This window comes from Xiphophorus hellerii, chromosome 23, assembly GCF_003331165.1.
Source record: "Xiphophorus hellerii strain 12219 chromosome 23, Xiphophorus_hellerii-4.1, whole genome shotgun sequence".
NCBI classification, from domain to species: Eukaryota; Metazoa; Chordata; class Actinopteri; order Cyprinodontiformes; family Poeciliidae; genus Xiphophorus; species Xiphophorus hellerii.
In genome coordinates this window covers 26121030-26137155 of record NC_045694.1, presented here as the reverse complement: position 1 = coordinate 26137155, position 16126 = coordinate 26121030, and the positions used below count along the sequence as shown (strand labels likewise).

Sequence of the window (16126 nt, the reverse complement as noted above, 5' to 3'; positions counted from 1 at the left end):
TTGTATTTAAGAAATAAAAATCGAAACTTACCCAACCAGCACTGAAGGAAACATAGAAACAGAATGCAGTCACCTGTCCTCCTCTTATTCAGGAGATAAAAATCTAAACTTATCCAAATATTATCCACCGGCACTGAACGAACCAAGCAAACCAAAAAATGCGCAGTCTGCTTCTGTGTCCCGTAGTACGGAGCCCCCTAGGGGACATGGGGAATTTTTTTCTTTTGCGTTCCCTCGCAATATTGTACTGGTCAGTTATGCAGCATAATTGAATACTGCAAGCCTTTCTTACGGTGGCGCCGTACTTTCTGTTTTAATATAAGGTTATGTGAGGTTTTTCCATGAATGTTAGAATCTTTTTGTGAAATATCTGAAGTTTTATATCTTTCTTTAGGATAGAAAGGCGCCACAAACCTACGATATAAACAGAAACCTTCCGTAAGTAGGAAAGAAATAAAAATACATTATAATTTGGACTATTTCTGAGTTATTATCGCGGGTAATAAATCATCTGACAGTTTCGATTGTGTCTCTGTTGTGTTCGTAGTCTGAATGGTTTAAAGAGCTGCTTTCAGTGCCGCTCCATCTTAGCCTTAACAGACATAAACATGCAGTAAAAAATAAATCGATTTTCAATCAGTGTTTTGCACCAAACAGTTTTTACTATTAACAAGTTTTTATTATTAAAAACACGACAAACTAATGATGGTAAAGGGATTAACTCTGGATTAACTCGGGGAATCTCATCTGTCTGTGTATCAATCAACTCCAAACCTTTTCTTTGTTCTGTCACAATTATCGATTTATTCCATTTTGATGATCAGGCTCCAAACTTTGCAAGGACTGACCGCCCCGCTCACCGCTTCCTCACACACACAAAGCCAGTATCCTTCCCATTCATACCTGGTGACGTCACTCCCACGTCGACACACCTAAGTGTCAAAGCCTCCTGCTCCTGTCATATCAATAATTACTTATTTCATTCATATGGCTCTTACAGAGCCTCAGTGAAAACTTGTTTATTATTATTAACTGTTTGGTGCAAAACACTGATTGAAAATCGATTTATTTTTTCCTGCATGTTTATGTCTGTTAAGGCTGAGATGGAGCGGCACTGAAAGCAGCTCTTTAAACCATTCAGACTACGAACACAACAGAGACACAATCAAAACTGTCAGATGATTTATTACCCGCGATAATAACTCAGAAATAGTCCAAATTATAATGTGATTTTATTTCTTTCCTACTTACGGAAGGTTTCTGTTTATATCGTAGGTTTGTGGCGCCTTTCTATCCTAAAGAAAGATATAAAACTTCAGATATTTCACAAAAAGATACTAACATTCATGGAAAAACCTCACATAACCTTATATTAAAGCATAAAGTACGGCGCCCACCGTAAGAAAGGCTTACAGTATTCAATTATGCTGCATAACTGACCAGTACAGTATTGCGAGGGAATGCAAAAGAAAAAAAATCCCCTTGTCCCCTATGGGGCTCCGTACGCTTCAGCCTTTCGCATCAGCTCCGAAACGGCCTTTTTTTCTCTCCTCTCCCTCGGGATATTTTTTTTAGCAAAGACAGAGTGTTTGCTCTTGAAATGTCTTTCAACATTTGACTTCTTGTTGTTTGCCAGTCTTTCGCCACATATTAAGCAGACTGGTGAACCAGTTTCATCAGCGGTGAAAGCAAAATGATCTGTCCACGTAGCATTAAATGTTCTGCCATCACTGTAAGCATGGCCCATGGGACGATCCACTTTTTTACTCTTGAATAAAATATGCATGAACCTTTGGGATGGATTATGAGTCTTTATTTTTCATTGAGCACACACACATTCTTGTACCACTCAGAGGACTCTCTGTGTATTGACTTCCATTTATGCCAAATGGAAGTCAATACATATATTTTTCCTTAATCCTAACAACTGAGTGTGTTCCTAACCTTAATCAAAACTAATCAATAAAAAATAATCCACACCATACTTCTAGAATTGAAATTAAAAAGTGAAGACGGGAAAATGTTGTCACTCCACAGATGATCTTTGATTGTTGGTGAAAAATGTCCTCTATATGTAGCATATACAAGCGCACACAAACACACTGACCACTGCAAAGGGTTCTTCAGAATCTATACAAGCTCTTCTTCTTTTGTCATTGCCTCCTCTCCTTTTTTTACTTGTCTTTTTCCTACTTATCTGTGAAACATTATTTGTAAACCGTAAAAAGAAAACCTGTGGATAACACTGGGTACTTGTAAATATGTGGTCAAATGCATACACAAATATGAAGAAATTACATATAAAAAATAAAAGTACACAATTATAATTCATACAAACGTTAAATTTCTGCACACAATTTTTTTTTAACTACAACCTCACAAATCTGATCATTAGGAATTCAAACCCTCTTAGTCCTACAAATATTAAAGAAGTACGCACGAGTCGCCTGATACACAGATAAAACTGCATTTACGCACTGATCCGGTTATGAGGGCAAAAGCATTTTTGACTCATTTCACGCTTCAAACAGCCTCAGATTTGTGCATAAGTGGTGCGTTTAAATGCTGGTGAAAAGCTGGGTCATATGATTTTTACTCGGAGTCTAGTGTTTTCATCCTCTGAACGTTTGTCACTATGCTTGTGCCGAAGTGGCAAAGACGTTATTTCGTTGGAAAAGGGAATATTTACGTACTTCTTTATCCACCTTATTCCGAGCCCCCATGAGGCTTTGCGTGATTTGTGGGCGCGACTTCCGCCGCAAACCGGAACCGCCGTTTGTTTACATGTTAGCAACTCGCTAACCGGCTTTCGTCAGAGCTTTTAGGCTATAAAACATGTGGGAACTCCAGCTATCAAAGCTTAAATGTGGCAATATTGTTTTACCGCTACCTACAGCTAATGCGGGGAGGGATGGCGACTTGAAGAAATGGCCGCAAATAACCCGCACTAGCATGTTTAGCTACTTCACTGACTCAGTTGCTTCGGATGCAGATGCGGGTTTTCTTCCGTTGGCTTTTTGTCCACACAGTGAAATGATCACATATGAAGCATTTTGGGCTCTCTGTTCAAGTTTAGAATTTTTAGCCAAGTTCTTTTTGTTTCCTTATCTGTCAGTAGGCGATGAAAACTTGCTGCAGCCACAAACTAAACTTGGTCTGATTAGAGTACAACCAGGAGCAGCACAACAGTTACCCCCCAAAAAACCTTCCAGGAATAAGGTGGATAATTCTCCAAAATTGTTTATAGACGTATTGTGCATTTTTGAGCGATACAGATGAGAATAAATTCTATCGTTAATCTCTTTGTTAAATAAATAAAAAGTATTACTTATTTAACCCTCTATGTAGGGCAAGTCTAGAGTATTCACTCCCCTGGTTGGAAAATCCACATACTGGTTGAAGTGAGGGAGAACAGTCTTCATGTTGGCCTGGTTAAAATCCCCCAGCAAAGATGGATAGATATATCTATTTATATATAGTAATGGTAATATTAATAATAATAATTATTATTATTATTAACATCCATCCATTATAAATCACACTAAATCTTTTTGGACTGTGGGAGGAAGCCGGAGCGCCCGGAGAGAACCCACATATGGACATGGAGAACCAGAAAACCCCATGCAGACAGAACCAGGCTGGGATTCAAACCCAGGACTTTCTTACTGCAAGGCAGCAGTGTTACCCACTGAGCTACTGTGCAGCCCTGATGTTTTATTCACACCAAAGGAGAATTTAGAACTAATTAACCAAACAGTGATGACTTTAGATTGTGGCAGGAAGCCGGAGCGCCCGGAGAGAAACCTGCAAACAGGATGTTAACTTTTGATAGTTTATTCACAAAATTCAATGTTTCTTCTTCCTAGTGTCCCTTATATAACAGTAGGCTGACAGGAAGGAGAGGGGGGGAAGACATGCGGCAAATGTTGTCGGGTCCGGGAGTCGAACCCGCGACGACCGCGTCGAGGACTCAAGGCCTCCAAATACGGGTCGCGCTAACCCCTATGCCATCACGGCACACTCCCGGTCCCAACTGATTTCCTCTTCTTCTGAGGTTGAGCTATCCCAAAAGGTGTAGTTTTTCTTTGGGGGAATCAGTAACATCCTGTTATAAATTTCTTCCTCTTCTGGGGTAAAAGTGCACCGTCCGGGGTAGCGTTTTATTTGGGAACTGGGTACTTGTGGTTCCAACAGTCTTTCTTCATCTTTTGCGTTCAGGGCAGTTTTGTGTTTGTCTCCTCTGCCTGGAGCTCCACTGCTGCTCCTGCGTGTTGAAGCTGGGGAACATTTAAGGTCAGAGACCCTGGAGGATGTGCCATTTCTCGATGTCTTCTCTGAACACTCCGGACATAAAATTGTTGAAATCGAAGGCTGAGCTTTGAGATTCGCCGCAGAAGAAACTTCCCCAGCCGGGTCAGCTTGATCTCTGGGAACTGATGGAAGCCCGTCCCAAAACAAGTCTCTCTCAACATCCTGGGAGCTTGAGAAAGGACTCAGACTTTGGATAGAAGAAACTTCCCCAGCCGGGTCAGCTCTATGTCTGGGAACCGATGGAATCCCGTCCCAAAACAAATCACTCTCCACATCCTGGGAGCTTGAGAATCGATTCAGATTTGCCGCAGAACAAACTTCCCCAGCCGGGTCAGCTTGATCTCTGGGAACTGATGGAAGCCCGTCCCAAAACAAGTCTCCCTCAACATCCTGGGAGCTTGAGAATCGATTCAGATTCGCCGCAGAACAAACTTCCCCAGCCGGGTCAGCTTGATCTCTGGGAACTGATGGAATCCCGTCCCAAAACAAATCTCTCTCCACATCCTTGGAGGTACTTTTGTCCGAGTCATTTCCAGGAAAGAAATGGTCGAATACTTTCCTCATTCCTGTCGTCACCAGATATCCTAGTCCAAAACCAAGTGGGAAAGTTAAAGGGTATGGCATTTTGGAAACACAAAAATCCTCTCTAGACACAAAACCTGAATCTCACTGAAACGTTTGGATTCTAACTGATGTGTTGAGATTCAAGCAGTTAAAGCCTCAGAACTTCTTTGATCTGTTGTGATGTTCATGATGTCATCTGTGACCTCATCAGTGAGGTCACTGTGGTTCTGGGGAGGGTCCTGCTTCTGATCGTTGCTATGGGAACGAACAGATAAGTTCTGCCCGACTCAAACTGAAATTATGACCAAATATTTAATAAGTAATTTTTTTTCCCATTTATTTAACATGAATTGATTAACAATAGATTTCTACCTTGGTTTTCTGTACCTGCTGCCATATGAATTGTCTTTATCCATTATTAATTTGGTTCTGGGAGGAAATTGTTCAGATTTTATAAACATTTGCAAAACAAAATTTTCTCTAATCTTTGTTAACTCTATGTTAATGATCAAATTTTATATATTGTTGTTGCGCAACACCCCCCCCTCTTCAGTCTCTCTACTCTCTCACTCTCTACTTCCTCTTCTGAGAGAGGAGATGTGCTACCAGCTCTCCGTCTGTCGGGTTAATTGAGTTTCCTAAATCTGCTGGGTTTTATCCTGTCCAGAACTGAAGTAAACTCTGTTTAAGCTGGCATCGAGAAAAGAGTCGCCTGGTTCCTGACGAACTACATCCAGGTGTCCCAACCTTCTTCCCCCTGTCATTTAGACTGAGCAGCCTGCAGCCAACTAGTTTCACAGAGCTCACCTGTTAACAGTCGCTCTTCTCTTTATGACAACTGGCACTTGGTACAGAACCAGGTTGGTTTTAGTGACTCGGCGAGTCCCAAGGATGTTGTTTTACATATGGGCTACCAGCAACCTAAAAACATTTTCCACTTTTTCCTCTCCAGAATCAAACATCAGAGCTATTTTACAACCATCAAAGAACTTTAAGGTGACTCATTAACTGAATGTCCACAACATCTTTTAGATTTTCTTTATGCTAAATATTTTATTAGGAAGGCAGTTTTGCAAGGGTCAGTACAGCTTAATTCAGTAGCAGAAATAATCAAATAAGTAAAATCAATCATCTATGGCATGGCGTTGCCTGTAATAAATTGAGACCGTTTCCCTGGCTCCTCATCTCTAGGGCTCTTAATTTGGCAGAGTTTGCTGAAGGTTTGCAGTTTCCATCTAATTGACAAAAACCAGCTGTATGGTATCTGCAACACAACAACAGCAAGAACATAAAGTAATTATACATATAATTTCTACGTCATATGCGACGTTCAGCTCGCTAAATTAGCTCTTATCAGTAACACTGATGAATTACACTGCAAACATGCAAAACAATCACAACAAGCACCGTTGCAGGAATTGCATCATAACATGACTAAACATGTCAACATCGTATGAAACAACATAATCTCACGTTTTCAGTTACGCATACAAAGTTCCTTACATGTGTGTGTGTGTATATATAAGAATAATATAAACTTTGGACTATGGGAAGAAGCCGGAGGAAACATCATTTTGGTGCTATATTCACTTTTCTTTTCTTTTTTTTTGCTCACACCCATGGAGACGTTAGAGAGATCGATTGACAAAAGTCTTGATTTTCGTCCGTGACAGGAAAACAACACGGTGTCTTTAAGTTGTAGGAGACAATCTCTGACTGCTCACCTGGCAAGTTCGAAGGGAGGTCAGGGTCACACGGCTGCGCTGAGCCACCCCCCCACACTGATCACACTCACCAATGTACTCGTCACGCATGTGCTGGATAGACCTTGTCTCGTGCGATTTTAATTGTTTCTTATTCAATGGAAACATAAAGTTCTGTTTTTTCGACATTGACTGAATAACAGCCAAATTTCTGTAATGGAAACACAGCCTGTGATCAGGGGCCACATAAAATCAATACGAAGGCCTACCAATGACCCTCAAGCCACACTTTTGACACCCCGGTGTTAAAGAAGGATCCAATTCAATTGACAGTTTGGAGGCGGCTAGAGCAGATTGAGACTTCCAGTAGAGTGTGTTTTGTTAGTCAGAGTAATCAGCAGCTGGGGAAAAAGCCCTGGAGGACTTGGTGAGAGAACAACAAGGTGAGCTTGCACAACCGACTCTTTTTTTAAACGGTCGTGCAAGGAGACGGCGCAGAGCTCCACGCCCATACAAACCCACACACTTCCCAAGAAAGACACGGGCATCAAAATTAAACTCCATGGAAAGGAGGAATCAAACCTTCCACAGCACATCTGGACTTGTTCGAAAAAGGCTTCCGATTGTCCCCGAGTCTTTCGCAGTTAGAGAGGTTTTCTTCCCACTCGTTTCACCGTCACTGTGCTGGGAGCCAGGACAAACTCACACAGTTTCTGTCCGGAAAGCATCAACGTGAACAGGCAGACTGAAGACTATTGTTGTGTGGGGGGAAAAAAAATATTAAAATTACTCAAATAGAAGTAAAATAGTACAGTGTAGAAAAAAAAATACTCCTAAAACTACAGCTTCTTTAACTCTGCAGAGACGTGGCGCCAAAACAAGTGGCTATACGAAGCATCATTGTGCACAATTACCACTTAAAACACAATAAAACTTGTTGAAATGTTTCCTTTTAAAGTGTAGGCTCAGGGAGAGTGAATCAAGGTTAGCACATCTACCTAAACCTAACGACATAATAAAAACTGAAATTGAGAAAACATTTTCGTTATCTGAAATAAAAACGGTAATTAAACTATAACCACCTGGAACTATCATGCGTTTATAAAACCATCTAAAAATACTGAAATTACAGATATAATATCCTTAGCTTACGTGTTTATGAATGTATTTATCCGTCTTCCGAACTGATGAGAAGTTGATCCCCCCCAGTTCCCCCCAACAAGAGCAGTTTATGTCAGCTGTCGGCAAATTACGGCACTCCACACATGCGGCACTTAAGCTAGTCCGCAAAATGGCGACAGTAAAGTTGGTGCGCCAGAGTCACTTCTTTGTTCAGCAATAATTTCAAACATTTTTATTTTATTTTATTTTATTTTTTGTTGAGTATTCATTACACAATCGATGTAAACAAACATAATCACAATACTTTCAACTTTTTGACTTCTGCACCAAAAATTAAAAGTATGACAAAACTGAAACTAGTACCGTAACTGAGAAAAACTGAAATTGAAACTAAACACTGTTAAACTAATGACTAACAAACACACCTTAAAAACTAATTTAAAAGCCAACTGAATGAAATCATGCTAAACTATAATGAAAACCACAAAACTGTATAACACTAGTGTGAAACATATGCTGGGCACTTGTAATCTTTAAGCCACCATAAGATCTAGTGTTTTATCTCCGTCCCTTACCATGACTCAGGCTGATTACGATCAGCGTTCCAACAAGGTCTGACCTGATCTCTGTGTAAACCAACCTGGGCCAACCCACTTATTACACAGAAAACAAATGAAGGTGCTTAGAAGAAACTGAAAGTGGCTGAAGGAGGCGGACTCAGACGGGCAGAGGCAGAAGAGGCTCATTGCAGTACAGAAGTCACTCCAGTCTTTCAGTCAGAGCAACCAGAGAGACCAAGGTGAGTCCCTGCATTCATTTATTTCTCTTTCTCTGGTTTAACAACATATTTTTTTTAGTGCTGACTTTGTAGTTCTTCCTCTGCTGCATTTTATGAACACAGAGATTTTGACCACCCCTCAGGTCAGCGGTTTTGAGATAGCTCCGCTTTTCTAATCCACCGCTTTAAGCTCTGACCATCATATTGTGTTCACAGAACAAGAAAAACAGGTTACGTCAATTCTTTGCGTATTTTATTTTCACAGGATGTCATTCAGTCACAATTTGTTTCCATTTCTTTAGCGGACTCTGAAAAACAGCCTGAAATCTTTTCAGAACATTTTCCAACAGCCAAGGTTGATTCTCAAAGAGCTGCAGGCTGAAAACTTGGATTAGATATTTAAATCAGCAGCACATATGGCAAATGTCTGATTTGCAAACATAATAAGCTTTCAATTTCACTGCACGCCTCGCCACATTTGTTTTGCAAGCTCCTCTGCACCTGGAGCTCTATTATTAGCTGAAAGAGAAACCACCATCCTTTTGAGGAAAGACTCAAACTGTGGTGTCTGACCAGATTTCAGATTATGAAAACACAAAATTCAAAACAATTTGCTTTAAATATCTTATAAGACTTGAAATAAGACAAAACTAACTTACAAGTGACTTTTTTAGCAAGATGTATAAGGTTGTTTTAAAGGGGCAGTGTGATGTAAAATTTCTTTTTTGGAGCTTTGCAACATGTTATAATGCTATTCCCACATCAAAAACATACCTGGAGTGTTGCCTTTTTCCTTTCATCTCCCATGACAACCATTCAGCTGTGCAAAACACCTGCGTGGACCTAGCTCCGCCTACAATGACAAAGCTCCGGCAGTCATCAAGCTTCTGTGTTTTTATAACAACTGAAGTTAAAGTTATTTGATGGTTCTATAAAATGGAACTATGTGCCTGGAAAACATAACACTGCCTCTATAAGTGAGTATTTTTCATCAATACACATAAACTAGTCCCTTATCTATATTCAAGACAAGTTAATTAAGTTGGTTAGATATTTGCACTAAAAAACTAGACAAAAATACTTGGTAAGTTCTGCTGGGTTTTTTTTAGCGTACCTCACTGAGCTCACAGACTTTCTTTTTTAATCTTCGGACAGATGCATTGCCTTAGAGATGAGGACGCTCTTATCCCGTCACCTCGTGGAAGTTTACCAAAAGTTTGCGGTGCATTGGTGGCTACCATAGCAACCGGGGGACTCCTGCTTCTGTCTCCTGGTAGGCTAATTCACCTGGTAGCTTTAGCAACACTCATAGTGACTCTTGGGCCCCTGCTGCATGGACTCTATCTGCTGCTTGAGGAGCTGCTGCACCATTCAAACACAAGGTTAGCATGTCTTGATGTCTTCACTAACTTTCAGCTCGGTTTGGCGTTTTGACAAAGACTTCCTCTCATGGCTGTCAGTTATTAGACACTTTAGATATTTCAATATTACTTTTGTACTTTGAGGTCAGATCATAGAGAAACCTAACAAGCCTAATTGCATTGCTATTAAGCATTGAGTCCAGTCTGATAAAAGTCTCATTATCAAGTCTTTTGTAACCTCTAGCAAGTTTTGTCCCCATGTGTTAAGCTCCATCCATGTTGCCATCAACTCTGACTAGCTTCCCTGTCTCTACTGAAAACAATAACCACGCAGCATGATCCAGTACCATTCTAGGATGGCGTTTTCAGAGTGATGTTATTTTGCTGTAATGTAACATTTTACATGTAGAAAAGTTGATATTGGTCCCTCTGTCCCCGACTTGTCCTGTTGGAGGATTTAAATTGTGCTACCATAGTACATGTGTCTGTTTGGACCTGTGACTTCGTTCTTCGTGCTTTCCTTCTTGACGTTTGTCAGGTACCGAGGTCGGTCGCTGCTCGGCCACGTCCTGCCAGCCTGTGGATTGGGGCCCAAGACTCTGCTGGCGGCAGCAATGGCCGCCCTCCTGCTGTACCTCACCAGGCACTCTCTGATGCACAAAGGCCAAAGCTGGGAGCTCGTTGTTCTGGTTCCTGTGCTTTACGCGCTCTTCAAATGCCTGGGAGTCCTGGTAAGATACAGACTACACACACACACACACAGTAGGAGTTTTTCTGCTTCTTCTTTGTTGTCATTCAAAAAGACTAAAATGTGCCTAAACCCTACGTTCAGAGCCAACCATTGGTTGCTCCAGGCAACTAACAGTTGACTCTACGCTCTACCAAGAACGGGCTCTGCTTATTTGTTCCTTAGACTCATTGTGAGGTCAGATGTGTCTGTTCTTTGCCTTCTAGCTGATTGTAAAAACAACTTTCTTGCTACTCAGAAAAGAAGGTCCTTAAATGGCCTTTTTAGTTTGCTCCGAATATTTCGGAAGGACTCCGCTGTCTCCTGAGCTGAGGTCCGTGTGTGTGGCTGTGCAGGGTCCGTCGGAGGTGGAGGTGTCGGACATCTGCGAGGAGAGGAAGATGAACGTGGCGCACGGCCTGGCCTGGTCCTTCTACCTCGGTTACCTGCAGTTGGTGCTCCCAAGTCAGTAGCGGAGCACAAATACACGCAAGCATACTTTTCCACATCGTTTCATGTTACAGCCACAAACTTCAGGGTCTTCTATTTGGATTTAGCTTCATAGCAGTGAATATTTATGAATCAGAAATAGAAGGGTTCAGGATTTTCCAAATACTATAAAAAAAAACAATTTGGGAAGTGTAGTATGCATTTGTTTTTAACCTGTTGAGTCAATATGTCTGTCCTGTCCTCATCCTTCATTGCCTTGTTGGAGTCGACATTCAGAAAAGCTCCTCTCCAAAATGACCACACCAGCTGTGTTCTCTTAACTAATGCCAATTGAATTATGGTAAAACTGAGAAGTGAACATATAAACTTTCATTAATACAGCACTTAAATCTACAATAAATTTGCTCTGGAGAACATATTGCAGCTCAAACTTGTAAAAGTTCCTGTAAAATAAACGCTGTCTCCTAATTAGCTGAATTACTTTTAATAAACAGAAATATTAACTGCAAATTTTGGTTACATACCAACAATGCTTTCAAATATCATCTCCAGCTTGAAGAGGTTGGAGTGTTGCTGAGAGAAAGCCATGCTTTCAATAATAATGGCAGACTCTTGAATGCAGTACCTACTTCTGCCACTAGATGTCAGCAAAGTGAACATTATTACAGCATATTACCGGGACATGTCACGAAACTGACGGGCAACGGCACAATATTGTAGAAATATCTTTCACTGCAGTTGAAACTGTAAGTTTTTGTTCACTCCAACAGGTTTTCTAGAACTTGAATAAAACACAGTGATGTTTGTGTCGGTACCATAACAGTTCAGTGGGGGGTTTATAAATACTTGTACAAGGTTAGCTCTAAGAGAGTCTGTATGGATCCGTGCAGGTTTGGAGAAGTCCATCGATTCTTTCCGCGGCTCTCATCGCGACAGCTTCTGGGGTCGCGGCTCCCAGAAGCTCCTCATCCTCATTCCACTTAACGCCAACATATCGCACAAGCTGGAGGACGAAGACGGCAACATCCAGTTCTACGACAGCCTCCCGAACAGCGAGCTGGACAGGGCCGGGGTCCGGGGCCGCGTCTACAAGCACAGCGTCTACAGGGTGAAGGACAAGCGCGGGAAGGTAGGTGAACGTAAAGAAAACACACTTCTCAGGTGTTCTGAGTCTGCTGAGTGTTTGTGCTGCGATTAACATGAATGGGTTTTAGCCACAAATGGCACCTTTTCCAATACGGTGCCATTTGTAATGTGAACTTTATTCACTCCAACAGGTTCTAGAAAACCTGTTGGATATTTGGCAAATACTCAAATTTGAGGGCTTGTCTGAATGGAAAAGCAACAATTTCTTCAAAGCAAATGAAAACATTAGTATTTAGAGGTTTAAATCAAATTCATAACAGATTTATCAGTCAGAATTATGTGGCTGGTTTCCAATGTTTCCGGAGTTTTAGTGTGAAGCTTCGACCAGCTGATAATTTCATTTTTATTTTAAAAACTAGGACATAAGAAAGTATAACAAAATTAAAAATAGTTGTTTTTAGCTTTTGTGCTCTGATAATTGACGATCATCATAGGTTAAATTACACCATAAGTATAAGAGAGTGTAGTCACTTCAGACTTTTACTAGTATAATATAAAATAAGTAAATATTCTATTTGTTTTTCTTTTGTTATTCTTCCTGAAGCTTAAAAGTTTCACAGGATATGAGAAGGACTTCGTCGTCAACGAGTACGTGGAATAAAATCAAACGTACATATTTTTGTCTTATTGTATGAAGTGGAATCAGACAAAGCTTCTCCTGTTCTAGCCCAGTTACAATCAAAGTTATTTCTATTAGCAAAATTCCGCAATAATGACAAAATATGCCTTCAAAATCAAAAATAGTGGCATTGAAACTCTTCTGGCAGCTTGTTTTTTCCCCCCTGCATTACCGCCACCTTGTGGCCAAACATTAAAATTCACCCACAAGGAACTTGAGGCACCATAACAGCGTCATCTGAATAATTGAATAATTACACTCATTATACCGCAAAAATAATCTATGAAACATGTTTCCATCTTAGTGCCCGTCTTTATTCATGTTTCTGAACTTTTGGACTTGGAGGAACATTTCAGAAAAATAATGTACGTTATTAATATTGTGCTGTGATGTAATTAAAACCCTGCCTTTTGTCTGTGTGTAACCAGGCCCATGACTGCGCTGTGGAGTATGCGACCCCTCTGCTGACTCTGTACCGCATGTCCCAGGAGAGAAGCGCAGGTTTTGGGGCGTCTGAGCGCAGGCAGCAGGTCCTTCTCTTCTACCGGACCCTGAGGGACGTTCTGGACCAGTCTCTGGAGTGCCGCAACCGCTACAGACTCATCCTGATCAAAGGTACCAAACTGCCTCTACAGTTTTTCTCAGTCGCTTTGGGGCATTTCTCACAACAGAACTGAAAGTCTCAAAACTACTTGTTCAATCGTCAAGCCATTGAACATAAAAAAAAAGCAGTTTTATATTCCTGCGTAAGTGGTTATGTACAATTATCTGCTTTTTTTCTACATTTTCAATTGGTTTTACTCAAGTTGATTGAGATGAATATTAAACGGGTCTCTGTTGAATTGTCTCAACATCCACATTTAAGCAAAAGTTCGTCGAATAAGTCTTAACATGCAGAATACTTGAAAAAGTTGTCATAATGTGTCAGTGTGTGAAGCATTAGATCGACCAATTTTCTGAAATAGGTTGAAAGTGCATCTCGTTAACCATCCACTAGCAAATATCTAGTGTATATAGCCAGAGTACAACACAGTGCTACATTTCTGACAATGGAAGGACAAGGACTTGGACGCGGTCAGCAGCCAGAGAAGAAGAAGAGGAAAAGGAGAGAGGTTGTGATGCATAAGCATAAGCATGAATTTCGTCCAGTCTCCTGCCATTGATCACCCATAATAACAATTTACATTTCCTGTCATCAAAACTTTAGCCATACATAGTTTAAGAGAGAACATCCATCCCCCTTGGGTACATTGCAATATCGACAACATGACTAATCAAAGTGTCATATCCGAACGCAATGAAACCAGGACTTGCCATTCTGAGACACTGACATGTTCACCGACGCAGATATTTACTTTTGAGAGATGAACTAAGGATTTTGAGAAATGGTGTTTTGGTGTTTGTACAAATTGTTTTGAGAAATGCGTTTCCTGTTTTGCAAATGCCAAGGGGGATTTGAGAAACGCAAACATGAGAAATACTCTGATCTAATCCCTGCAACCCCAGAATCATGTTTGGAAAATGTGAGAATCAATATTACTTCTTTTCTGTGAGATGGAATTACGAGGGGAAACGTTTTCTCAAAGCTTCTTCAGAATCTCAGAAACCAACAGCGACAATAGAAATCACATGAAGTTACTGAGTGAAATAGAATAGTTTGAAACCCTAAAACAAAGGTTGAAATGCATCTTCCTCCTGTAGATGAGCACGAGGACGACCCTAACTTCTTGTCCAACACTATCCTGCGGCATCTGGAGCAGCAGAACAAAGAGGAGTTCTGTCTGAACGGAGCGCCGCAGCGGGAGACCAACAAACCCGTGGAGGTGGAGGACTGGCACAACTCTGAACAAATGAGCCGAGAGCCCACGCTGATGATCAGCCTGGACAGGCCTCAGCCTCTGAGAGGGCCCGTCGAGGACACAGACAGCTTCAGAGCAACTTAAACTGAAGCCCACGGGCAGAGGAACACACACACACACACACACACACACACACACACACACACACACCACTGCCCTGCCCCACAGACTAGTTCCTGGATTTCAGTCAACACTCATTGGAGAACTTAAAGCAGTCTGACTTGTCATTATCAACCTGTGTTGTGTTGCTGTTGCGTGAGTTTCCTGCTTACGAAATTCATAATCTGGATTTTAAAACAAACAGACTTTGAATCGGCGAAGCTGTTTACTGTGTCTTTCTTTATTTCCCCCCCAAAATGTGTTAAATCAATTAAAGCAAGCCCACAGCATCATGGACCCTCCGTTTACTGCAGAACTCGCTTCACTTGGGTCCAAAGAATAAAACTAACTTCCTCTGTCCCTGTGATTCATCCCACAGAGACGAATCATATTTATTTAGGTGCATTTTAGTGTTGGCCTCTCATCACTAAAACTATTATTTTCAAATGTATTATTAATCCTGTTGAACATGCTCTGTGCTAGAGGCGTGCTACACGCAATATTTTGGTTTTGATCCAGTACGAAGTAAAACCTGAGCCAGTATTGCCAATACTGATACCGATACTTGATTATTTAAGCTTGATACATCACCAAACGCAAGACTTTTAGGCGTTTGTGGTTTTTTTCTGTAACTTATTTTATTCAAACGTAGGTTAGAATTTGGACAAAGTTTACAGGTGTATAAATGTATAAATGATAAACAGAAAAAGAAAACAAATCTCTGTATTTCTTACAGCAAAAAAAAAAAAATTATTCTGCAACCTGTATTCAGAAAACCAGTCATGTTGTGAAAACTGGAACATTTTACTTGAAGAAGTGAAAAAATATATCTTTTGTTTGTGTAAACTCGTTCTTTCAAAGAAATCTTATTTAGTTAGTTTTAATAAATGAATAAAAAGCAGATTTTGGTGCAGCAAAGTTCACTTTTGAGGAGAAGTCATGGGTTAGATGTGATCCTGTGTAAATGAAATTAAAGAAAATGTAAAAAGTGTGGTTATTAAAAAACAAATACTTTCTTGTACCCAACATTTTTCAACTGTAAGATTTGAACTTGCCTGTAATATTTTTGCCCCAACTAAAAATACAAAACATCTTCATCTCCTTCCACCTCCTGTGCTTCTTGAATTGCAGTTGAACGCTGCACAAACTTTTTAGGCCGACCAGAGTTTTGGTCCGCATCAGAGTTCGATTGCGCGTTCACGCCTCGCCAAACGGACCAAGACCGGCCCTCCAGGACCGACTTTGGGCACCCCGGAAACGACCGGGACCCTTTTCCCCCGAACGCGGAAGCTGACGTGCAAAAAGCCCATTGAACATGGTGTCAGGAGATTCATTTATGTGTGAACAGATATACAAACTGAACTACTTTTAAACAGCTTGCTAAAAT

The 16126-nt window shown here is 40.8% G+C and overlaps 1 protein-coding gene and 1 long non-coding RNA gene across 2 annotated transcripts; one reads left to right on the top strand and one right to left on the bottom strand.

The window, feature by feature from the left end:
* Positions 1 to 6422: 6422 nt before the first annotated feature.
* Positions 6423 to 8340, bottom strand: LOC116714933 (uncharacterized). Its single transcript, XR_004338147.1, has 2 exons — positions 8276 to 8340; positions 6423 to 7330 (listed from the first exon to the last, which is right to left on the bottom strand). It is a non-coding gene; the product is annotated as an uncharacterized LOC116714933 (long non-coding RNA).
* Positions 8122 to 15846, top strand: sting1 (stimulator of interferon response cGAMP interactor 1). Its single transcript, XM_032555753.1, has 7 exons — positions 8122 to 8499; positions 9634 to 9860; positions 10378 to 10570; positions 10923 to 11031; positions 11907 to 12145; positions 13210 to 13396; positions 14483 to 15846. Exons 2-7 carry the CDS (start codon positions 9634 to 9636, stop codon positions 14722 to 14724), a joined length of 1197 nt encoding a protein of 398 aa, XP_032411644.1. The 5' UTR covers positions 8122 to 8499; the 3' UTR covers positions 14725 to 15846.
* Positions 15847 to 16126: the final 280 nt, after the last annotated feature.